Source organism: Budorcas taxicolor, chromosome 11, assembly GCF_023091745.1.
Source record: "Budorcas taxicolor isolate Tak-1 chromosome 11, Takin1.1, whole genome shotgun sequence".
Lineage (NCBI taxonomy): Eukaryota > Metazoa > Chordata > Mammalia > Artiodactyla > Bovidae > Budorcas > Budorcas taxicolor.
In genome coordinates, this window is record NC_068920.1 from 32967703 (window position 1) to 32990068 (window position 22366).

Below are 22366 nucleotides of genomic sequence, written 5' to 3' on the forward strand. Positions count from 1 at the left end.
CCCCACCACACACACAGTCCAGGTTTTGTGGCAAAATATTTTATTACTGCCATCCCCATGGTGGACCACTGGGGGTTATGAGGGTTGGAGTTGCGTGTTTCACAGCATCTTCTGAAATAGGGCAATGGCCTCATCAACCTTCCTGAGCTCTGCTTCTGTCTGCTGGAGCTGAGGACAGAAGAGGGGGTGGTGGGTGAGGAGGCCCAGGCCCAGGAGAGGAGAACCCCAAACACCCGCAAGAGCAGACGGATTAGAGTTGGAAAGATGGGTGAGGACCATGGGCAGGGAGTAGCTGGGGGCCTGTGTGTTTGGCTGGCCTGTCTTCCCGCTGATTCTCACCAGCCTCCCAGCAGCAGCCTCCTCTCTGACTAGAATCCTCATTCACTTCTAGCAGCACCTTGTTCTCTTCCATCATCGCTGGTCTCCTGGGTCCTGCCTTTTCCCAGAGTGTTCAGTTCCCAAGGACAAAGGGGCCTCAGCGCTCATATGCGCCACCCAGTGGCCCAGCCCCAGGCCCTGACCCGGAGGTAGAGCACAGTGGTTAGGAACACAGGCTCCAAGGCAGGCCGTTAGCCTTTGCTTGGAAAATGGTGTCGGTAATACTGCCCTGCTGTGAGACGGCTTCTGGGTAGACAGGAGTGAGAGAACCCTGCTCAGCCATCCGGGTTCTTAGCCTCCACGCTTGTTCCTCTGTTCCCCTGGTTTACCCCATGGTTCCTCGCTGGAGGGGCCCTAGGTGATCTGCTGAATTCCCTGACTACACTGGCTCCATCCTGAGCCGAGGTCCCGGCATGTGGACGCCACATTCTGGGCACTGGGTGGTGCGTGAGGGGTCTGGCTGGCTGGCTGGTCTGCCTCCAACTTCAAACTGCTGTGAGACCCAGGGCTGTGCCCCTGCCCTGGCTGGCCTTCACGTGTAAAAGGAGGGATGCCATGGGCCCACCTGCTCTCCTGCCTGGGCCGGGCAGAGCAGCTGCAGGAGGGGGTTTGATGGTGGAGGGAGCAAGAGGTGGGAAATGGGGAAGGAAATGCCCCACATGCCACACACCTTGGCTTCATCTGCCTCCTGAACTTTGAGGGGCACCTTGACAGTGTAGCCTGAGGCGGTGCGGCGCTCCCGCAGACGCTGGGCCTGCCGCTGCGCCTCATCACGCTTGGCCTGCAGTTTGCCCAGCTCCCGGGCTGGGTCTACTAGCCCCTGCAGCTGCAGGTGGACGGAGCAGCGGTCAGAGGCCAGGGCCACAGCGCAGCCCTGGGGTGCAGAAGCCCCCAGCGCCAGGACAGCCACGATCCCCGCGCTGGCCAGCGTCTGCACGTAGGCCGACACTGCCGATGCCAGGGCACCTGTGGCCTCGTCAGCCACTTCCAGGAAACCTGCCGGGGGAAGGGAGACAGGTGAGGAGACGGAGACGAGGCAGTCATGCTAGACACTGGTCCCGGGGTGGGAGGGAACAGGGGAATGTGTGGGCCCAAGGCTCACAGTCGGGCCTGATCCGGGTGAGGTTGTAGTCGGCACGCAGGGAGCGCACAGCTCGAGTGATGCTCAGGGCCAGCTCGAAGGCAGCTTCTGCCTCAGGGTCCTTCCAGGAGCACTGAGGGGAGGAGAAGGGGGTAAGGAAACTGGGGCAGCTCTGAGGAGCTCCCCAGAGCCCCGTATCCAGGCCATACCCCATACCTCCGAGGGCTCTGGGTAGGCGGTGACGCATAGGCTAGGGGGAGCTTGTGGTGTTCGCCGGGGCAGCCGCTGGAACAGCTCCTCGGTCACGAAGGGCATGAAGGGTGAGAGTAGCCGCAGGCCCACGTCCAGGCAGGTGTAGAGGGTCTGGCGCGCGCATTCGGCTGCCACTAGGTCTACCCCATTCAGCACAGGCTTCAGGCACTCCTGGGGACAGAGGGGCACAGGGTTCAGGGCTGGAGAAGGCCAAGGACCAGGAAGTGGGGCAGGCGGCTCCTCCTCACCAGGTAGACATCGCAGAGCTCGTAGAGCCAGAAGCTGTACTGGGCGGTGGTGACAGCCGGGAAGTCGTAGGCCTGGAAACCTTGGTTGCTGAGCCTCACAGCTTCGGTCAGCCGGCTGCGGATCCAGCGGTCCACCAGGCTCTCGTGGCCTCCAGGCTTGCGGTGGGGGAAGGAGCCTGTCAGCCAAGGGGCACCATGTGCCCAGGAGGAGGGGCCACAACCCCATGGGAATGGGAACCACGGGGAATCTGCATTCCAGGAGGAGATGGGTCCAAAGCAACCACCACGTGCCCAGGGTGGTGGCCCAGGCCAGAAAGGGCTGGCTGCGCCACTGTGCGGGAGGACTGCAGTGCCTGAGGCTTCCCCTGTGTCCTGTTCCCCAGCTACATGCAGGCTCCTTAGGGGCAGGGGCCGGGCTTGATGTTGGGATGGCAAGGGTGTGACCCACATGGGTGCTGCCCACCTCACCGCCCACCAGGCTCTCACCTCGGACGTGGGTGAGGGCACGAAACCCTTCCCAAGGCCACGGAGGGCAAACTTGGTGGCGTTCCAGAGCTTGTTGCAGAAATGGCGGTACCCCAATATCCGGTTCACATCCAGGTTGATGTCACGGCCTAGGCGGAGGTGAAGCGTGAGTCTACACTGCTCTCCCTCCCAGCCCTGGGCCCTGGGCAGTGGAAAGAGGGGTGCCTCTGGGGAGGAAGAAGGATGCAGCTGAGACTGCCGCAGGGAGTCATACCCTGGGACGTGTAGGCGCACAGTCCAAACCGGAGCGCATCGGTGCCACACTCGGGGATCCCCGTCGGGAAATCTGCCTTCTGTGGGGGAAGAGTCAACGGAGGGGGAGGAATCAACAGAGGAGGAGTCAGGGAGGGGAGTGTCCTAAGCCAGGCTCACCTGCCTTCTGCCCACATGCCAGCCACCGGCCCACCCCCGTATCTGCCCCCTGTACCTGCCCCTCTTTTGCCTTCTCCACCTCGCTGGGATCCAGGTTGCTGTTCAGTAACTGGTCGTGGAGGCCCTGAAGGTGACGTGGGAGCAGTCAGGGGCCCGTGACCACCGCCCCACAGCCCTTCCCGGCCTGACCCAGCACCCAGCCCCACCTGCAGGGAGACCCCATGGATAACGTCCAGGGGGTCAATGACGTTGCCTAGAGACTTGCTCATCTTCCGGCCGTGGGCGTCCCGCACAATGGCATGGAGGTAGACCTGCGAGGGCAGGGCAGGGCAGGCCTGTGAGGACGTCTCCCCACCTAGACCCCAGTGCCTCTCCCCTCACCCCTATATCCGGTCTGTTCCTCTCTGAACCTCGGGCCCCTCAGCGGCCCCGCCAGCCCCTTCTCGTGAATCAGAAGTGCTCCCTCTTCTAGGAAGCAAGGTACAGAATTGCTTAGCAGCGCGCAGGCTGGTGTGCGGCCCCACCAGCCCCCTTGGCCGAGCCCACCCACAGCTGTCCAGGTGAGGGAGGGGACTGTGGGGGTAGCGGCAGTCTCCACACCTCTTTGAAGGGCAGCTTGCCAGTGAGCTTGAGGCCGAGCATGACCATCCTGGCCACCCAGAAGAAAAGGATGTCATGGCCTGTCTCCAGCAGCGTCCCCGGGTAGAACACACTCAGATCTTCTGACTGGGGTCAGAGCAGGGCATGAGTGATGGGGAGCCACGCACCCACACCCAAGATTCCCACCCAGCCCTGGGCTGGCCCCAGGAACGTACCTGGTTGGGCCAGCCTAGGATGGAGAAGGGGAAGAGGCCAGAGGAGAACCAGGTGTCCAGTACATCTTCATCTGAGGGGGGCCAGAGGTCAGAAGTCAGAGGGGTAGAGGTGAGGATCAGCCCCGCACTGCCCCCCACCGCAAGGCCCCGCCTTGCCTTGCTGGAGACTGATCTTGTCAGGGGACACGCCGAACTCCTTGGCTGCCTTCTCCCGGGCCTCGGCCTCAGTGCGCCCGCTCACCCAGTACCGCCCGTCAGGGTCCTGCCATGCCCAGGTGGAGTGAGTACCCAAGAGGGCGCCTCTGCCTGTCCCCCCACCAAGACCCAATGCACTGAAAGCCCTCCCCAACCCCAGATGTGCCAGTCTCCAGCCCCGGCCTGGTTCTCACCTCCCCTGGGGGCACGGCAGGGTCGTTGACAGTGATGAAGTAGGCTGGGATGCGATGGCCCCACCACAGCTGCCGGGAGATACACCAGTCCCTGAAAGTGGCAGAGGGAGGAGAGGGCATGAAGGAGGGGCGGGCGGGGCGCCCGGGTGTGCCTGGCTCGGCCCCTCGCCTGGTCGCCCTCCCTACATCAAGGGGCTTGACGCACCGGATGTTGTCCATCCAGGCATGCCACGTCCGCTGATGGGCCTCCGGCAGGATACGGAGGTCACCCCGTGTCACGGCAGCGCTGGCAGCCTGAGCCATCTCCCCACAGCGCACGTACCACTGCGGCCGCAGCAGAGGCTCCACCACGTCCTTGGAGCGGCTGCAGGTACACGTGGGTGAGGAGGCTGAGTGGGGAGCACCCCGAGGCGCCCACCCCCTGCCCTGGCCTCTGCCCTCACTTGCAAAGTGGCACCACCATGGGGTTGTCCTCAATGCCGCGGAACAGCCCCTGCTCCTTGAGCGCTGCCAGCACTGCCTTCCTGGCCTCAAACCTGGGCAGGCCCTGCGGGGGAGACAGGCTCCATCATGGCTGTGCCAGGAGCCCCGCTGTCTCCTGACATGGCCACCTCGCCGAGGCTGTCTCACCAGGAAAGGTGGGGGCACGTTGACGAGGGCCCCGCGGGCGTCCATGATGCTGACGGCCTCCAGCCCGTGCCGCTGCCCAACCTCATAGTCATTCTGGTCGTGGGCGGGGGTGATCTTCACCGCGCCTGGGGTGTACGTAGGGGTGCGGGGTCAAGTAGGACTCAGTGCAGTCTCTGCTCACGTGCACCCCACCTTTTGCCAATGGATATACTCTCAGACCACCCCATCCCCGACACAGTCCCCTGAGAACCGGCCCAAGTCCTGCAAGTTCAGGTGCATCTCATGGTTCCTTCCTGTTCCCACAGGACAGCCCAGTGCTTACCTGTGCCGAACTCCATGTCCACAAAGTCATCAAAGACGATGGGGAGGCTCCGAGACACAAATGGGTGGATCACGCTCTTGCCCTTCAGGTGCTGGGGACAGAGGGAGACGCCAGAAACGCAGTGGGCTGGGCCCGACTCCCTCCTACGCAGGGTCCTGATTTCTTGACACCCAAACTCCATCCACAGGGCCAGAAAGCAGCCAGAGCCATGTGTTTCGAATCCAATTTTCTCAGTGCCCATCCCATCCCTACACATAGTGTAGAAGCCCTCCTCGCCCAGCATTCTTCCCCCCAGCTGCGGGCAGCACCCCCACCACACCTGGTATCTGGGGTCTTTGGGGTGCACAGCTACAGCCACATCTCCCAGCATCGTCTCGATCCGAGTGGTTGCCACTACCACCTCGTCGTCGCTGTCTGGGGTGAGAGGAGGCCTTGTGGTCTCAGCAGCGCGCCCTTCCTGCCCCTCGCCCAACCCAGCCCAGGATCCTGGTGCCCCTGGCTCCTACCTGAGCCTTGGACCTTGTAAGCAAAGGAGACGAGGACCCCAAACTCCACCTTCTCTTTGTAGCCAGGCACGGAGAGCAGGGTACGACCTGTCAGCTCCTTCTTATCCACCTATGAGACAGAGCTTAAGAAAAGAGGCCCAAGGGCTGGGGCTGGGGGTGTGTGGTGGAGATGTGGAGAGCTGGGGGGAGGGAAGGGGCACACCTCGATGTCGGAGATGGCAGAGTTGAGGGTGCAGGACCAGTTGACAAGTCGTGTGCTGCGGTAAATGACTCCCTCCTCGTGGAGCCGTACAAAGGCCTCTGTCACGGCTGCTGACAGTTTCTGGTGGGAACAGGGGAAGCCAGAGATGGGCCTGGGTGCTGAGGCAGCAGAGGCCAGCGGGACCTGGCAGCACAGAGCCCCCTGCCAGCACACAGGCCCCTTTAAGGCCTGGAGGGGAGAAGTGCTTTTCTTGAGCAGGGAGAGGGGACTTGGGAACACACAGATAGGAAATGGCATGGTGATGCTGATATGGCAGGGAAGTCACTCAGTTAGGAACAGGGGCTAGTGCAGAGTCCCAGGGGTATAAGCTCGGGGGAGGGGGAGGCCCCTCAGGTGCCACCTGAAGGAGTTTGAGCTCCTATAGGGAGCGACAGGGAACACAAAGGGCTGTGACATGGGGCAGAAAGTGGCATTTGCAGCTGAGCCCTAGTGGTTTCCTACGAGTGGACCACTTCCTGGGGGACGGCCCCCAGCGTGTGCTCTCTTCTGTGGGGAGCTTCCCCCTCCCACCCCAGCCCCGAGACCCCTCCTACTCCTACTCACAGGATCCATGGTGAAACAGGCTCGATTCCAGTCCAAGGAGCTGCCAAGCTTCTTCAGCTGGTGGTAAATCCGGTCACCTTTCCTGGGAGTGGACAAACAGACCGGGATCAGCAATGGGGTCTGGGCTGGTGGATGACATCAGGTAGCTAAGGGGGCAGAAGGTGGGGTCACTCATTGCTCTAAGATGGACCTGGGCCCTGGGGCCCCATGACCCTCAGCCTCTGTGAGCGGGTGTGACCCTGCAGCCAGGGTCGCGGGGCTGTGATGCCAGCAGGGACTTGGCACTTACTCCTCCTTCCACTTCCAGACCTCCTGCAGGAAAGCCTCTCGCCCCAGCTGGTGCCGACTCAGCCCTTGCTCGCGCCAGAGTTTCTTCTCCACCACCACCTGGGTGGCAATGCCCGCGTGGTCACAGCCAGGATTCCACAGGGTGGTCTCTCCACGCATGCGGTGCCTGCAGGGAGCATGGAGAAGCAGAGGTGAGCGGGTGGTGGAGCTGCCCCGAGGGAAGCAGGAACTCCAGACAGGTGGTCGATGGACTTCGTAGGAAAGGAAGGGGCGGTGGATCAGAACTCTCCCCTTGCTAAAATCATCAGGGAGAGATGCGTGAGGACAGCCCAGGCAATTTGGCAAAACAACTAAGAGGAGGCTCCTGCCCAACTAGATAGCAAAACATATCAGAGAGCTATGATCATTAAAACAAGTTTTCACAGGAACCAGGAACAAAGTTACCGATTAAGGAAACAAAACAGTGACTGGAAACAGATCTAAGCATATTTAGTATTTGTTAAGGGTGGCATTTCATGTCAGTGGAGAAAGGACAAACTGTTCAATAAATTTGTTGGAGACTGTAGCTAATTTGATTGGAAAATTGCACTACTTCCCCATAGTCACAAAAATAATTTTATTTTAAAGTCTAAATTTAATTGTTTTTTAAAAAACCCTTCAACTTAAGAAAATAAAACTATGAGAAAAAGCATTAGAAAATGATATCATTTCCAAAAATAAAAAAAGAAGAAAATAATAGGTGATCATGTTTATAACTTTGAGGCAAGAGAGGCTTTCTTTAACAAGATAGTGAAGATTAAATCAAAGAACATTGGTAAACTTAATTAGGTTCACTGTATTTGTACATTGTTTTCAATGACTCATCTAACTACATTATATTCATTATTGTATTGATCTGTTTACCCCCACTAGGTTTAGAGTTCCTTGGGGACAGGACTGTAGCAACTCCTTTGTCATACAGACCACAGGTATTTCTTATATGCTGTAATGGACATGGACACTTTCTGACATTTTCAAGATATTGTTGTTTAGTTGCTAAGTCATGTCTAATTCCTTGTGACCCCATGGACTATAGCCCACCAGGCTCCTCTGTCCATGGGATTTCCCAGGCAAAAATACTGGAGTGGTTTGCCATTTCCTTCCTGACCCAGGGATCGAACCTGTGTCTCTTGCATTGCCAGGTGGATTCATTATCACTGAGCTACCTGGGAATCCCATGGGTACATGAATACGTAAGTAAATAGGAAAGGTCTTGAAAGACACACATCAAAATGATAATAGCGGCTAATTCTTAGGAGGGAGTGAATCTGGAGGAAGGTGGTCAAGGAAACTTGAAGCTTTAAATTTCTTACAAGAAAATATTCACATTATTTCTTTCTAAATTCAAAACAATGTTATTTTTAGTGGCATGAGAAGAGAGTTTGCAAGTGGAAGTGTTGGTTACTTGACCAGAGGAGGATGCTAAGTCATCAGATGGGAATGACCTAGAAGCAAATGTAGCACCACCAGGGGGCAGAGGTGAGAGCCCCAGTCAGCAAAGAGAAGGGAGCCAAGAAGCAGGAGCCAGAAGGCAGAGGGAAGCCTGGAGGAGAGGACAGGAGCTCACCAGCGGGTCAGGGAGTCCTGGATCGCGTTGGTGAGCGCGTGGCCCAGGTGCAGGGAGCCTGTCACGTTGGGGGGTGGGATGCACATCATGAAGATGCCCCGGGGGTTTGGTGCTGACACGCTGGAACGCTGACGGGGAGGAAGATGGGTGCTTGCTAAGGCCACATGTCATCTCTTCCATGGCCTGGCCCCTTCCTGGGCCATGGATCCTTCAGCCCTGTCCCTCCCCACCCCCATCCCCTCCAGGCCTGGGTGGCAGTGTCCACTCACCCCATACTCAGGCCTGAAGAAGCCCTGCTGCTCCCACCAAGGGTACCAGGCAGCCTCCACGTACTGAGGGCTGTAGGAGTCAGGCATGGTGCCGCTGACATCTGAGGGAGAAGGGCAGGGTCAGAGCCGAGGCTGGGTGCAGCTGGGAAAGGGACAAGGGGCCGGCAGAGAAGGACATGGGCCTCACTAAGCAAAGTAGTGGGAGCAAGGACAGAGGAAACAGGATACAAAGAAAAAAGGAGGGTGGAGTGAAGAGTGGGGAGGGGTCTCCCTTCCCCCTCCTTTCTTTTAGTACCTTTCTTTTCCCCAGGTGGGGTCGGGAGATCGTAGGTAATGACCCCAGGATCTCGTTTCTCCCTCTTCTCTGGTTTTGGTTTCTTCTGCTTGGGAGGGAAAGGATATAGGCCTAGATACCAGCCATTCACCATGGCACCAACCCTCCATCCTGCTCCACCCTCAGCCTCTCACCTCCCCAGGGGGTGGCTGCTGCTGTTGGACCTTCTGCTTCTGCTGGAATTTCTCTAGTTTCTCCCGTTTCTTTGCCTCTTTCTTGAGTTGAGCAGCCGTCTTTGGGGGTGCAGGGACCTCAGAGCCTGTAAAGAGGCACAGAAATGCAGACCTGTCCCTGCAGGTCTGTGAACAGCGCTGTTCACAGGGCTACCATGTGTCAGATGGCGTATTTAACTCCCCAAAGGCTCCCCCATGTTGACCTCCCACCTACCATCCCCCAGCTCCTGTCCCATTGATTCTGCTATTCCTAAGAGAGAAAAGAAAATGAGCAAGGGCCCAGAGGAACCCACTCCCCACCCACTCTCCATCCTTCCTCACCTGGCTGTTGGGAGAGAGACCTGGCCCCTGAATACAGAACCACCTCTCCCAGTACGGCCCGGAATTCTGGCTGCTGAACACATGTGATAAACCAGCGAGTCACATTACCCCAGATCCGGCGGGCAGCGGGGTCCAGGACCTGGGGTGGGGGAAAGAAATGAATTATCCTTAGTCACCCTGTAGTGAGGTCCGAGGGAACCTGTCCTCATTCTTCCCCAGGTCCCAGTGACTCACATAACGGAAAGGCAGCAGCAAGGCTGTGACAGCTGCCAGGTCAGCCAGAGTCGGGGCCTCCCCGGCCAGGTAGGTGTGCAGTCGAAGCCACTCTTCCAAGGGGCTCAGGGCTCTGCCCAGGGCCGCCAGTGCAGCCTAGTGGGAAGGCAACGGGGTATGAGATAACGCTTGGCCCACCTCAGTCCCCAGCCCCATGCAATCCATTTGGGCCTCCTTCCATCCCCACAGATCACCAGTTTCTTCTTCACTGAAAAGATCATAATAAAAAATCTTCCCACTCATTCAATAAATGCCTACCAAAAACTTTTTTGGGGGGCTGGGTCACAGGGCATGTGGGATTCCTTGACCAGGGATCCAAACATGCCCCCTGCAGGGGAAGCACAGAGTATGTTAATCACTGGACTGCCAGGGAAGTCCCCCTACTGAACACTTATTATATGTCAGCTGCAATATACTAAGCACAAGAGGCTGAAGATGACATGAGGTAACACGGTAACTGCTTCAGCAAATATGTATTAAGTACCTCCTGCATGCCAGGCACTTATCTAATGAACAAGGAGGCAGTTTGAACAGATGGAGTCCATGACCTGTTGGAGTTTACATTCTAGTTGGGGGGGCGGCGACAATAAATGTGCAAATATATAATGCATTACCCTATTGTTCTCCTTAAAAGCCCTGGGGAAAAAAAAAAAAAAGGAGGCTTGAAGGGGAGAGAGAATCCCAGAGGGGGAGCCCTCTATTTCGATAGAGTAGTCAGGATATGAGGGGGTAAGTCAGGATCTAAGTCATACATTCATTTCACTCATTCATTCGTTCAAAAACTATTCAGTATCCACCATATGCTCAATACTCTGCAAGGAGGTGGTGTTATTAGGCCTGTAAGGCCCAGCTCCATTCAGGAAGAATTTACGTTGATAATCTGGTGTGATTCTCTCTCCTTTCCCCTGCTTTCCTTCTTCATTTCTTTTCTCCTTTGTCTTCTTCCAGCAACTGTCTTCTCTGACTGCCTTTCCTCACCTCTTCTTCACCCCGTCTTTTCCTACAATTCATAGTAACCTCTAACTAACCTCCTCAGTTTCAGATTCACCAAACTCAGAGACTTTTAAAGCACCTGGCACTAGACTGTGTGCTCTGCACACATCTTTTAACCTTCTCAACATGTTCTCAACTTTCATTTTCATATACATAAGAAGACCAAGGCTCAGAGAGTTTAACCTGCCCAAAGTTACGATACCAGGTGGCAACCCGGGATATGATCAGTCTTTTTCAACGTCTGATACGCTATCTTCCTGGCTCACCATCCATTCCGAGTTTTGCTTTCTTCTTCTAAATTTCCCCCTCCCACTTGGCGCTTCTTCTCACCTGGGGGTCTTGGGCCGAGCTTCGGAGTCCCAAGGCCGGCAGCGTAGCCCCACAGGCAGCTGGTATTAGCTCGGTGTCAGCATAACTGACCCACTGTTGGACCAGGACGGCTGCCCGACTACCCCCGGGACCCCCCAGACCTGCTGGCCACAGCAGCTGGGACACAGCCGTGGCCCCCCACACCCAGAGCCCACCGGGACCCTGTTCCAGGGCAGGCAGACGGGGTGGAGGAAAAGGAGTCCGGCTGGCGGGGGGCGGCTGGAGACTGACGCGGGGGTGGGCTCCTCCCCATCCCGGACCCTCCCCAGCTTCCCCGTAGCGAGCAGCTATGAGGGCTCGGAGGCTGGGGAAGGCATCGGGGTGAGGAGAGACGTACAGAATGGACATGGTTACGCGGGAGGTCCGAACGCGGTGGAAAAACCCTAAGGAGAAAGAGAGACAGGGTAAGACCGAGGCATTTAGGACTAAGTATGACTGGGCCTCAAGACCAGAGGACCCAGCTCTCGGAGTGGCAGTGACAGTGGGGAACTAACTTCCCGTGACCGCGGGCCCTCGGGGAGTGTGGGAAGCTCGGAGGAGCCCCTTGGCGGCCGTGGGACGCGGGTTCGGGCTGCATGTACGTACTGGAGGGAGGTGGTCACACTGAGCCGGGCATCCACCTCATAGCCGGGCGCCGGCCGAAGCTGGACTGGCCTGGCGGCTGCGGCCGAGGAATCCGGCGGGCAGGGACAGCGGGCGGTTCTCTGGGCGACCCAACTCCCTGCGACAGCCGCCCGGGCCGTCGGCGCCCACGTGTCCCCTCCCTTTGTGACTGAGAGCGTTTCCGGGCCCGCGGGTCCTGGCGCGGGCGACTGTGCCCCGCCTGCGTGTGCGGGCGCGGTCCTGCTGGACCCTGGGCTGGGGGCCGTCACGCCGCCCGCTGCAGATCGCGCTCCTGAGGAATGGAGCGAGGCGCGGGTACGGGGGTGGCGGGAGGAGGACGCCCCCGGGAACCGCGACCCCGTCAGGCGCCGCCGCGGACACCCCGCGCGGGTCCTCGGCCGGGAGGGAGGGCGGCGCCGAGCGGGCAGCCGGGGAAGCGGCTGGGAGAGCGCTACCTGCTGCGGACGGCGCCGGAACCGGGGTCCATTCGACCAAAGGCTCCGGCGTGCAGGTTCCCCCCATCCTAACCTCCCGGGCCTCATTTCCTCCTCTGTGGGAAGAGGGCGTCATGCTGGAGGGCCTCTAAGGTCCCTTCATGCTGAGAACTCTTATCTGTAGCTGGAACTCTTATTTGCTAACGGCGTGTGTTCAATGCCAGCAACTCTCCACAGCAAAAATTGTCACTTGTTTGCATTTATCTACAATAGATATCGGGGAAAAGTGTACTGATTGAGGAGGCTTGAGGAAAAAATCCAGCAGCATCATACGCACTTTTGGTCTCTCATTAACTTTCATATTAATGGAAGGACAGCAAGCACTGTAGATACACTATAAGGCTTTGTTGGGTAGGCGAATGTTCACAAGACACGGCGTAGTCCAGTTGGGGTAATGCTATGGTTTATACCAGGAGAGTAGTAGCGGATAATACTGGGGTAATTGAGAGTAACAGGGCTTGGACGAATTAAGCGCGCCTTTCCCACCCACTCTCCAGCCCTCTTCCCAAAGCGCACACAGAACCAGAACTCGAATTTGCTTCATAAATTTTATTCCCGATGCGGGACAGATTCCTTCCCTCCCCACAATAAATCACGTGCCACCCTGGAGAGATCTGATAGATTCTCCCACCACCTCCAGGGGAAAAGTGAGAAAGGCAGGTGCTGCAGACAGGGAAGGCTTCTCAGTTCCTCAGCCTACTCAACAGAGAACAGCCGCTCCCCATTATTAGCCCTCTCATCCACATTCTTAAAAAAAAAAAAAAAAAGCAGCAGCTTTTGCTATCAAAAAACAAACAACACTTCAAGAAGTGTGGGAGGGAGGCCTCCGGGACTGGGAAATGATGTTAAGGGTCACCAATGGAAGGAGGGGAAGGGAGGAGGAACTATCACTGCTTCTGCTGCAGGGCCTCCTTCCTTGCTGCATCTTGTAGCAACTGTGTGTCGACTTCATCTGCTGGCAACTGCACATAGCGAACCACTGAGCCCCGGATGAAGCAGTTCTTCACTGATAACTAGACAAAGATAGGCAAATGTGAAAACACCCTTAAAAAATGCCCTCTATCCAGCCAGGGACCCCATGCTTTCTTTGAGAGGTGTTCCTCTTCTCTACTATCCACAACTCACCATGTGAGGGTATTTCTCAGGGTCTGTGACACTGATGTCAGTTAGTTTGATGTTGAGATACTAAGAAAAGATGAACACCATCGTTAAAACTAGAGACAAGATCAAAGTACCCAGCTCTCAAGCTCTCCCATTTCCTTCCCCAAGACCCCATTTAGGGCCCTTATAATCTCACCTGATCCACAGAATGGAGGGTTCCACAGATGCTGTTATGGGCAGAGAGAGGGTACAATCAAATTAATTTATACCAAAGTCAACACAGAGGTGACTTCAGAGCAGGGGATAAGAACACGGTTGGGGGAAGTAAAGGACTTGAAGAAACCAGAAAAGGTACAACCAGAAAGGGGCATGACTAAGCTCTGGAGTAGAAAGAAAGTGCTTCCAGAGCAGTGTGTTATTTTAGACCTCACATCTCTTCTCCCTAAACCAACTCACTCTTGTAGCTGCCATCGAACAACTGTGCCAGACCTGTATTCTCCATAGTATTTGTAATCTTTACAGCCATTTCATTGGGTAGCTATTATGAAACATCCAGGGTCCCAGAAACATTTTGTAACTTGGCCAAGTTTAGAACAAGGACTTTGATCCAGGCCTGTATGACCCCTCAAATCATCGGTTCTTTTCAAATACTACTGCTTTGGAACCAGAGCCCCATATGTAATGTATATAAATTAACAAACTAGCAGTGTTCTTGATGATGTAGGCACAAGGGATGTCCTCTCCCTGAATCCATGAGCCCCCTGCAATGTTAAAGAGGAATGCTATCTAAATACCAGTGCTTCAAGCCAGACTCTCTCCCAATCCTTTAATTTCTGCCAATGGTTTCAACACTCTCACAAGCTCAACCCCTGTAAATCAAGGACCTTTCATGTCCTACAAATCCCCACTGTTTGCTGATGTCTAACATTTCTGCAGTTTCTATAATTCTCTTTGACAAACCAAGGTCTAATGACTTTACAGCTCAATCCACACTAGCCTCCAGCCTGGCTGCCTTCACCCTAACCATCCTGCATGTCACCACCAGATTCTAAGTTCCTTAGAACCTGTTTCTGAAACACTAATATGCACTCAAAGATTCCAAGAATCTATGACAAAAGAGGAAACATAAGCTAGTGTAGTATGTGTATAGTGTGGTAAAGGTTGTCAATAGTTTTCTTTGTAAGAATAACTGCTCTTTAATTGCCCTTTTGTATTTAAAAATTGTTAATAGCAGTTTTTAAAACATCCTTAATCTTGCCAAAATTCAAGTTGTTGGTTCTCTGTTGGGCCCTAGTTTTTGTAAAATTCTAAGTATTTGAAATCCAGTGTCAGACCAACTGCCTCAGTGGTGATTTCACCATATTCCTGGATGCTAAAAAACAAATCAAAACAAAAAACCTTTGATGGTGCCCTATCACCTACTGCAGCTGTGAAATAACTTTCAGGAATTGCATAAAGTGGTAACTTTTCTTCAATCCCTTTAGAATGAGATACTTGGCACAAAAGTGGTCTGACACCCAGCACGAGAGAAAGAGCACTTCTCCCAACTCAATGGATTACCTTCGAATCTTTAAGTCCTTGCTTTAGGGTCTGAGGCTATAAGAACAGTTATTCTTGCCATTTGGAAAACCCAGGAAGAAAAAAAGAGGAAAATAAAAAACAAGTCATCTTACAGAAGTGATGAAAGTAGTTGTGGTTTCCACACTTGCCTCTCTATATGGACCCAATTTATATGCAATCAATATCACATGCATTGTGGGTACCATAGATCAGAAATCTCTGACCTAAAAGGCAAATAAATCCCTTGCTTCACCATTCCGCCATGTCAATGTTTCCCCACTAAGAAATTATCTCACAAAGAAATGTAGAAGAAACTGCTAGGGAGAGAATACATTGACTCAAATTTTCTAAAGGACAGTAAGGTAGTATGTTTTGATATTTAAAATGTACATTTCATTCAAAGGATTCTTTTTTTTCTTCTAATGAAATGAGATGTATACGCTTAAGGATACAGGGCAAGATCACTTGTAAAAACGAAGAATTGGGAACAGCCTAAGTGTCCAGCAGCAAGGTTTTGCTTAAATCAGTTCTAGCCAGCTTAGAAAAATGCCATTCAGACATTAACAATGTTAAACATCAACTTTATTGACATGGAAAATACCCACAACATACTGTTAAGTGAAAAGGCAAGTTTCACAACTGCATAGAGACTACGACCCTGTTTTTAATTTAAAAAGGGGTGAAGTGAAAGTTTCTCAGTTATGTCTGACTCTCTGCAACCCCATGGACCATAAAGTCCGTGGAATTCTCCAGGCCAGAATACCGGAGTGGGTAGCCTTTCCCTTCTCCAGGGGATCTTCCCAACCCAGGGATCAAACCCAGGTTTCCTGCATTGCAGGCGGATTCTTTACCAGCTGAGCCACAAGGGAAGCCCAAAAATACTAGAGTGGGTAGCCTATCCCTGCTCCAGTGGATCTTCGTGACCCAGGAATTGAACCAGGGTCTCCTGGATTCCAGGTGGATTCTTTACCAATTGAACTATCAAGGAAGCCCATTAGAAACGTATGGCGGGGGAGCAGATAATGGAATTTCAGTTCTGGTTTTGTCTTTTACTAGTTGTGTAGACCTAACCAAGTTTCTTAATCTATCCAACCTTCAGTTGCCTCATGTGTAAAACAGCAACAATAGTGTATGTCATGTAGAGATGTTCTGAAAATAAAATGAGTTAAACAATTTATTCAGGCCTGTGTTAGACATTAGGTACACAGTGGTAAACGTAAACATGGTCTTGGCCCTGTAGGAAAGACGGTTCCTAAACAGTTAATACATTTCTATGAAATCACAATTTGAGAAGCACTCACTAGGCAAGGAGAAAGACTTTGTAACAGAAGAGTGTACTTGGCTAGAACCAGGAAAGTCCAGGGATATAGTGTGAAATAACTTTCACAAGTCCTGAGAGATAATTAGAAGCTAATGATACAAGGGGACAGGGGATGTAAAAGCAGTACAGACAGGAGCTCACTGGTCTCCTGTGTATCTTTTATATTTTCTTCAACAAAAGGGAGATTATGCCACATATACAGTACTGCAATAGCTTTTCCCTATTGGTATCTCATTTCTATGTGACAGCTATATTATGTGGAAATACCACAATCGAACCCATTGCCTATTTATGGCTATTTCCCCCCCAACTTGTGACTATTACACACACACACAAATCTACCAACATCCTTCTACATACATCGTTACTTGTGGAACTGATACTTCGATTTCTAGTAGCTGGGTCTGCCCTGTCTGCTCTCTGGTTCTTACTACTTATATATTTCTTTATATTGTTTTCCAATACATGATACAACTCCCCAGCTAATCTGCAAGTTTAAGGCACAAGTCATTTCTCCCTTTTGTATCTCTCCCACCTTGCCTAGTGCTCAAATACTCGTCAAATTAAACAGGTTCCAGGGCGCTTGGCACATCCACCCCCTACAAACTGGTGGGAACAAGTACCTACCTCAGGTCATTCTTGAGTTCCACGACCACATCCTTGCCGACAAGGGACTTGAAAAAGGAATAGAAGAGCTATTGGGCGAGAGGGGGAAAATCATCATATGGGAGGGGACATAGTAAAGAGGTGTGAATCCCTGCCAGTATTACCAAACATTGGTACTGGGATCCCGCCACATCTCTGGCAGTTCTCTAAACTTCACAGGAAGGAATACTTCACAGGAACACAGGAAGGAATACTCGAATGAACAGCTGCAGCCCTGACGATGATGCACACTACCAACCCCTGACAGAAAGCCCCAGAGTCATCTGCCCTGCACACGTCGGGTCTGCCTCAATGGACTCTCTCTCCTGGGGTCCTGCCCACGCCTCCTAGAGAATTGTAGCAAGTATTCCACCCGCTCCTTCTCGGAGCCTGGTCTCCGTCAGGGAAATGCTCCTTGACGTCTACTGTCCCTGCTGACTCTCTCATAGGGGATAAAAAAATTCCATTTGCTTCCAAGTCTCTTCTCAAAGAACTTGAGGTGCAGGAACCAATAACGGAGGGAAAAATCTAGGGCCCAACGGCAGCCCAGAGGAACAAAGCCTCCAAAGGGACGCCCACCCCGCCCCCAACCGTCCCAACCGCCCGCGCTCCCCAAGGGCGCCCCCTTGTGACGTCACGGTACCTACCATGGTGCTTGCTCTCCGCTGGACCGGGAAGGCGCGGGCCGGGTGCTGTGGGCCGGAGGCCTGGCGGGAATTGGATCGCGAGCCCGCGCGTGGGGCGGGGTGGGGTCGCGCAGGCGCAGCGGGGTGGCACAGCGGAGAGCTCCGAGTGATGGAGGACAGAGGACGGCTGGCTTGCGGCTCAGGGGCAGCCGGCCGGGTAAAACTGAGGAGAAAGCCAAAGCCGGGAGAGGGGCGGGGCTTCCCGCCTTTCGACTTCCTCCCGGAGGGGCGAGCTCCCACCGCGCAGGCGCAGGCCCCAACTGCGCCCGTTGGGTTGAAAAGGCTGGCTCACCGCCTCTCAGGTTTTTGTTCCTTTCTACCACAATAAATTCGCTTCCAGCAAGATTTGCTGTTACCTTAAAGACACTTCCTATTGCAGACTGACTGCCGGGGAGCTTGTGAAAATCCATGATGATTTGTACACTTTTCTCTGCATGCTACACTTGGGTAACAACAACAAAAAAATTGGGAAGTCCCCGAGATCAAGAGCCTGCAGGCCAGCAAATCTTGATTTTATCAAAGGTTCCCAATAAACACATTACTCAGTCTACATTTCTTTCATACTTTGCCTATAGCTGTCCTGTAAAGGACTGAGTAAAACAGAACACACTGGATCGGGGATAAAAACACCCATTCTAATGTTTCACTTCCAAATATTTCCCTCTCAAACACAAAGGGACACAAATGCAGTAAATGCAGTTACACATACTTACAGCATGTTCCCCCAGGCTGTATAAGTATGGGAAATTATGACACAATAGGTGAACGTATTTTTAAAGGAATAAGCTCATCATAAGTTTTTCATTTCTCTTCTTGCATAAAAGTACACATTTGTTAGGAGGTTTTTTAAGAAATATATTTCAGCAAGTAAAGGACTGTAATATTGAGTGCCTAAGGGCTGGATCTCCTAGGCCCCACCTGTGAGTGACATCAGGACCTCAAGCAGAAGTTCCGGTCCTTGCCCCAACTCCCCAGCTCAACCTTAAACACCTAAGTCAGTCAATCGCTTAAAAGCACTCTCTAAATTAGCAGCTACTCTAACTGGGCTAAAGGTTAAAGGTGCCTGATAATCAAAAATTTTTTTCCTTCAATCAGCTCATGAAAATTCAAATATTTTGCCCTTACCAGCTTAATCATTCACAATTAGCTCACAAACAGACCACACCTGGTCGCTCCATACTCTCCCTTTCCCTACTTTATAAGATACACTCATAGTCTAAAAATACCACAAGTAATTTGCTTTAGGAACAAATTTACTGAGGGACAAATAACCATCCACACAGGAAAAAGGAAGTTGGGAAGGCAGGAAATAAATAACAGACATTCAAATTCTTCAGATGGTTCCGAGAGGTGCCTAGTTTTCCTAAGAGTCTCATTCCAGAGTCAGAAATTTGTTGGAATGTCAGAAAATTATTGGAGTGTGAAAAGATGGTATATGAGACTCCTCCATCAGAATCCAAAAGGGATGATCACTTATATTCAGCTCCAGTCAATTCAGGAATCGTAACTATGTTTGAAGATGAGGGCAACAAAATTCATCTTAGAGGCACCCTAGAACCGTCCAGCTCCACATAAGATTAATCTACTTCTTCAATTGTGGGGCCTGTTGCAGCCCTTCCAGGTGTATACCCTGTTCCACAGGAAGGCCCAGTGCATCCTCCCTGGTAGAGTTTTGTGATGATTGGGTTACACACTTGCTCCAATTCCTTTCTCTTATGATCAAACTCATCTTTCTCAGCCAGTTGATTGGCCTCCAGCCACGAAAGGACCTCATTGCATTTACTCAGTATTTTCTTTTTATCAGACTCACTAATCTTGCCCTGTAGGCCTTCATCACTCACAGCACTCTTCATGTTAAAAGCATAGGATTCTAACGCATTTTTTGCAGCAATTTTCTCTCTCTGGACTTCATCCTCAGCTTTGTATTTTTCAGCATCCAGAACCATGCGCTCAATCTCCTCCTTGCTCAGCCGGCCCTTGTCATTGGTAATGGTGATCTTGTTGGCCTTGCCTGTACTCTTGTCCATAGCTGTTACATTGAGAATACCATTGGCATCGATGTCAAAGGTCACCTCAATCTGGGGCACTCCCCTGGGTGCAGGAGGGATTCCAGTCAGATCAAAGCGCCCCAGCAGGTTGTTGTCCCGAGTCATGGCCCTCTCGCCCTCATACACCTGGATCAGCACGCCTGGCTGATTGTCTGAGTAGGTGGTGAAAATCTGTGTCTGCTTCGTGGGGATGGTGGAGTTGCGCTTGATTAGTACAGTCATGACTCCCCCTGCAGTCTCCAACCCTAAAGACAGGGGAGCCACGTCCAACAAAAGCAGGTCCTGTACCTTTTCAGACTTATCCCCCATCAAAATGGCTGCCTGAACTGCAGCCCCATAGGCAACTGCCTCATCGGGGTTGATGCTCTTGTTGAGATCACGACCATTAAAGTAGTCCTGCAACAGCCTCTGAACCTTAGGGATTCGAGTAGAGCCTCCTACTAAGACAATGTCATGGATTTTAGCTTTATCCATCTTGGCATCCCGAAGAGCCTTCTCCACAGGCTCCAGGGTGCCCCTAAACAGGTCTGCACACAACTCTTCAAACCGGGCTCTGGTGATGGATGTGTAGAAGTCAATGCCTTCATAAAGTGAGTCAATTTCCAAGTTTGCCTGGGTGCTAGATGACAGGGTCCTCTTGGCCCTTTCACAGGCAGTGCGTAACCGCCTCACAGCCCGCTTGTTCTGGCTGATGTCCTTCTTATGTTTCCTCTTGAACTCTTCCACAAAGTGGCTCACAAGCCTGTTGTCAAAATCCTCTCCACCCAAGTGGGTGTCCCCAGCTGTGGCCTTAACCTCAAAAATCCCATCATCTATGGTCAGGACGGACACATCAAATGTGCCTCCACCCAGATCAAAGATCAAGACATGTCGTTCTCCCTGGCCTGCTTTATCTAAGCCATAGGCAATGGCAGCAGCAGTGGGTTCATTGATAATTCTTAGCACATTGAGACCTGAGATAACACCTGCATCCTTGGTGGCCTGGCGTTGAGAGTCATTGAAGTAGGCTGGCACAGTGATCACAGCATTGGTGACAGTGTAGCCCAAAAAAGCCTCAGCAGTCTCCTTCATCTTAGTCAGTACCATAGAAGAGATTTCCTCAGGATAAAAAGCTTTCTTTTCCCCTTTGTAGGACACCATTACCTTGGGCTTGCCTCCTTCATTGATTACTTGGAAAGGCCAAAGTTTCATATCTGATTGCACGACAGGATCATTAAATTTTCTACCGATCAGACGTTTGGCATCAAAGACAGTGTTCTGGGGATTCATGGCTACCTGGTTCTTGGCCGCATCGCCGATGAGCCGCTCTGTATCGGTGAAGGCCACATAGCTGGGGGTAGTGCGGTTGCCCTGGTCGTTGGCAATGATCTCCACCTTGCCATGCTGGAACACCCCCACGCAGGAGTAGGTGGTGCCCAGGTCGATGCCGATGGCCGTTCCCTTAGCCGCAGCCATGGTTTTCCTAGGCCTGTGGGTAAAGAATGAGATAAAAATTTTTCAGTAAGAAAATTTTTTTTAATTTTTAATTTTCTTTCCATTTTTATTTATTTTCTTTCCATTTTTATTTAACTATGGTAAAACACAACATAAAATTTACCCTCTTAACCAATTTTTGGCATACAACTCAGAAGTAAGTCCACTCACATTTTTGGTCAACAAATCTCCAGAATTTTTTATCTTGCAATACAAATTTTATACCCATTAAACAAGTCCCCATTTCCCCTCTCCTCCCAACCCTTGGACCACCACTAGTCTACATTTTTTTTTTTTGGCCTACTTTTTGTCTCTGAGAATTTAACTCTAAGTACCTCACATGAGTGAAATTATACACTATTTTTCTTTTTGTGACTGACTGACTTACCATATCTTAAAACTTCATCTATTTTACAGCGTATGTCATAATTTCTTGCATCTTTACAGCTGAATAACTTTTTCTGTATGTATATACCACATGTGTTTATTCATTCTTTCTGTGGTACTCAAGTGGTTTTCATTTTATGGCTATTATGAATAATCCTGCCATATAATCCCTGTACAAACATCTCTTCCAAACAAGGCTTTTGGACAAGATAGAAAAACTCCTAGCTAACAGGAATGAAGAGCGAGGGCAGTGGCATATTGATTTTAATTTCTCACAGGGCCTGACTCCACTGTCCAGTGTCTGTGATTTAGTTTATTCTAATATGGTACAAGTCTCCTGCTGAACTCATTATTTGAAGTTCTAGTCTCCTCAGGAGACATCACTCTCCACAGGTGGGTTTAGCAACCCTGCCGGTCGTTTTTTACCCTCTATTAGGGATTGTTTCAGAGAAAGCAATCGCACCCCACTCCAGTGCTCTTGCCTGGAGAATCCCAGGGACGGCGGAGCCTGGTGGGCTGCCGTCTATGGGGTCGCAGAGAGTTGGACACGACTGAAGCGATTTAGCAGCAGCAGGGATTGTTGAGATTTCGGCCAGTCTGAAGAATGCCGCTAAGTACCCAATCAAGCCCTCATGAGTTTTCTCAGGTAAGGTGGTGCTCTCTTAAGACTTTCTCTAATCTTCTCAAAAGCAGAACTCCTGTTATCTGGAGACAATAACCTACGAGCTCCTTCACTTTTTTTTTTTTTGGTAGCTCTAAGCAATTCCAGCCACGTTTGCGGTCCTTAAAGGATGCCCCTTCCCTATATTTAAACAAACTAAAGAAGTTTCCAATACTGCCTCAAACCAGGACCTACTAGTCTTGCCTATTCCCAGCCCATTCCAGTCACAGCACTTGTGACTCACCTAGTGTCCCGCCGCCTTCGATCCAGTTTGATACGGTTCGGATGGGGAGCCCCTATAACTTGGGGCTCCTTCAATAGCCAAACTGCGCAGGCGGTGTCCCCCCACCCCCCACCCGCCCAGCCCTACGACTTTGAGCTGGGTCCAGACGTATCATCCTAATTCTCTACTAGCCCGTGAGGTCAGAGGCAGCACCT

General features: G+C 52.2%; 3 protein-coding genes across 5 annotated transcripts; all 3 read right to left on the minus strand.

Moving 5' to 3' along the window:
• Window positions 1-29: 29 nt before the first annotated feature.
• VARS1 (valyl-tRNA synthetase 1) lies at window positions 30-11714 on the minus strand. Of its 3 annotated transcripts, XM_052647687.1 has the most exons (31): window positions 11535-11714; window positions 10911-11332; window positions 9549-9683; window positions 9315-9453; window positions 9208-9243; window positions 8955-9079; window positions 8782-8869; window positions 8487-8587; window positions 8218-8345; window positions 6613-6777; window positions 6324-6405; window positions 5721-5840; window positions 5519-5627; window positions 5332-5426; window positions 5013-5103; window positions 4691-4815; window positions 4504-4607; window positions 4266-4424; window positions 4061-4151; window positions 3828-3933; window positions 3672-3742; window positions 3457-3582; window positions 3063-3167; window positions 2912-2980; window positions 2699-2777; window positions 2446-2573; window positions 1960-2115; window positions 1676-1882; window positions 1481-1592; window positions 1049-1374; window positions 30-168 (listed from the first exon to the last, which is right to left on the minus strand). In XM_052647687.1, the coding sequence occupies exons 2-31, from the start codon at window positions 11295-11297 to the stop codon at window positions 100-102; spliced, it is 3834 nt and encodes a 1277-aa protein (XP_052503647.1). In that variant the 5' UTR covers window positions 11298-11332; window positions 11535-11714; the 3' UTR covers window positions 30-99. The 3 variants fall into 3 exon arrangements, with proteins under 3 accessions (XP_052503647.1, XP_052503649.1, XP_052503648.1); XM_052647689.1 differs by lacking the exon at window positions 9208-9243 and having other exon boundaries at window positions 8782-8866; XM_052647688.1 differs by lacking the exon at window positions 9208-9243.
• Window positions 11715-12589: 875 nt separating this feature from the next.
• LSM2 (LSM2 homolog, U6 small nuclear RNA and mRNA degradation associated) lies at window positions 12590-17554 on the minus strand. Its single transcript, XM_052649032.1, has 5 exons — window positions 17321-17554; window positions 16656-16723; window positions 13344-13374; window positions 13172-13231; window positions 12590-13059 (listed from the first exon to the last, which is right to left on the minus strand). The coding sequence occupies exons 1-5, from the start codon at window positions 17321-17323 to the stop codon at window positions 12934-12936; spliced, it is 288 nt and encodes a 95-aa protein (XP_052504992.1). The 5' UTR covers window positions 17324-17554; the 3' UTR covers window positions 12590-12933.
• Window positions 17555-18648: 1094 nt separating this feature from the next.
• Window positions 18649-22271, minus strand: LOC128055295 (heat shock 70 kDa protein 1-like). Its single transcript, XM_052647789.1, has 2 exons — window positions 22173-22271; window positions 18649-20875 (listed from the first exon to the last, which is right to left on the minus strand). Exon 2 carries the CDS (start codon window positions 20860-20862, stop codon window positions 18937-18939), a length of 1926 nt encoding a protein of 641 aa, XP_052503749.1. The 5' UTR covers window positions 20863-20875; window positions 22173-22271; the 3' UTR covers window positions 18649-18936.
• Between the last annotated feature and the right edge of the window lie 95 nt (window positions 22272-22366).

What these genes read in the sequence shown, in the direction of transcription:
- VARS1 (XM_052647687.1), bottom strand. Translation starts at nt 11,297, where the DNA reads ATGTCCATTCTGTACGTCTCTCCTCACCCCGATGCCTTCCCCAGCCTC. An exon ending in GGGACAGGAGCTGGGGGATG is followed by an intron (nt 9,080 to 9,207) that starts GTAGGTGGGAGG and finishes GCCTCTTTACAG; the next exon opens with GCTCTGAGGTCCCTGCACCC. An exon ending in CAAGATCAGTCTCCAGCAAG is followed by an intron (nt 3,743 to 3,827) that starts GCAAGGCGGGGC and finishes GGCCCCCCTCAG; the next exon opens with ATGAAGATGTACTGGACACC.
- LSM2 (XM_052649032.1), bottom strand. An exon ending in CCCTCCATTCTGTGGATCAG is followed by an intron (nt 13,232 to 13,343) that starts GTGAGATTATAA and finishes ATCTTTTCTTAG; the next exon opens with TATCTCAACATCAAACTAAC. An exon ending in CTGAGAAATACCCTCACATG is followed by an intron (nt 13,060 to 13,171) that starts GTGAGTTGTGGA and finishes ATCTTTGTCTAG; the next exon opens with TTATCAGTGAAGAACTGCTT.
- LOC128055295 (XM_052647789.1), bottom strand. Translation starts at nt 20,862, where the DNA reads ATGGCTGCGGCTAAGGGAACGGCCATCGGCATCGACCTGGGCACCACC.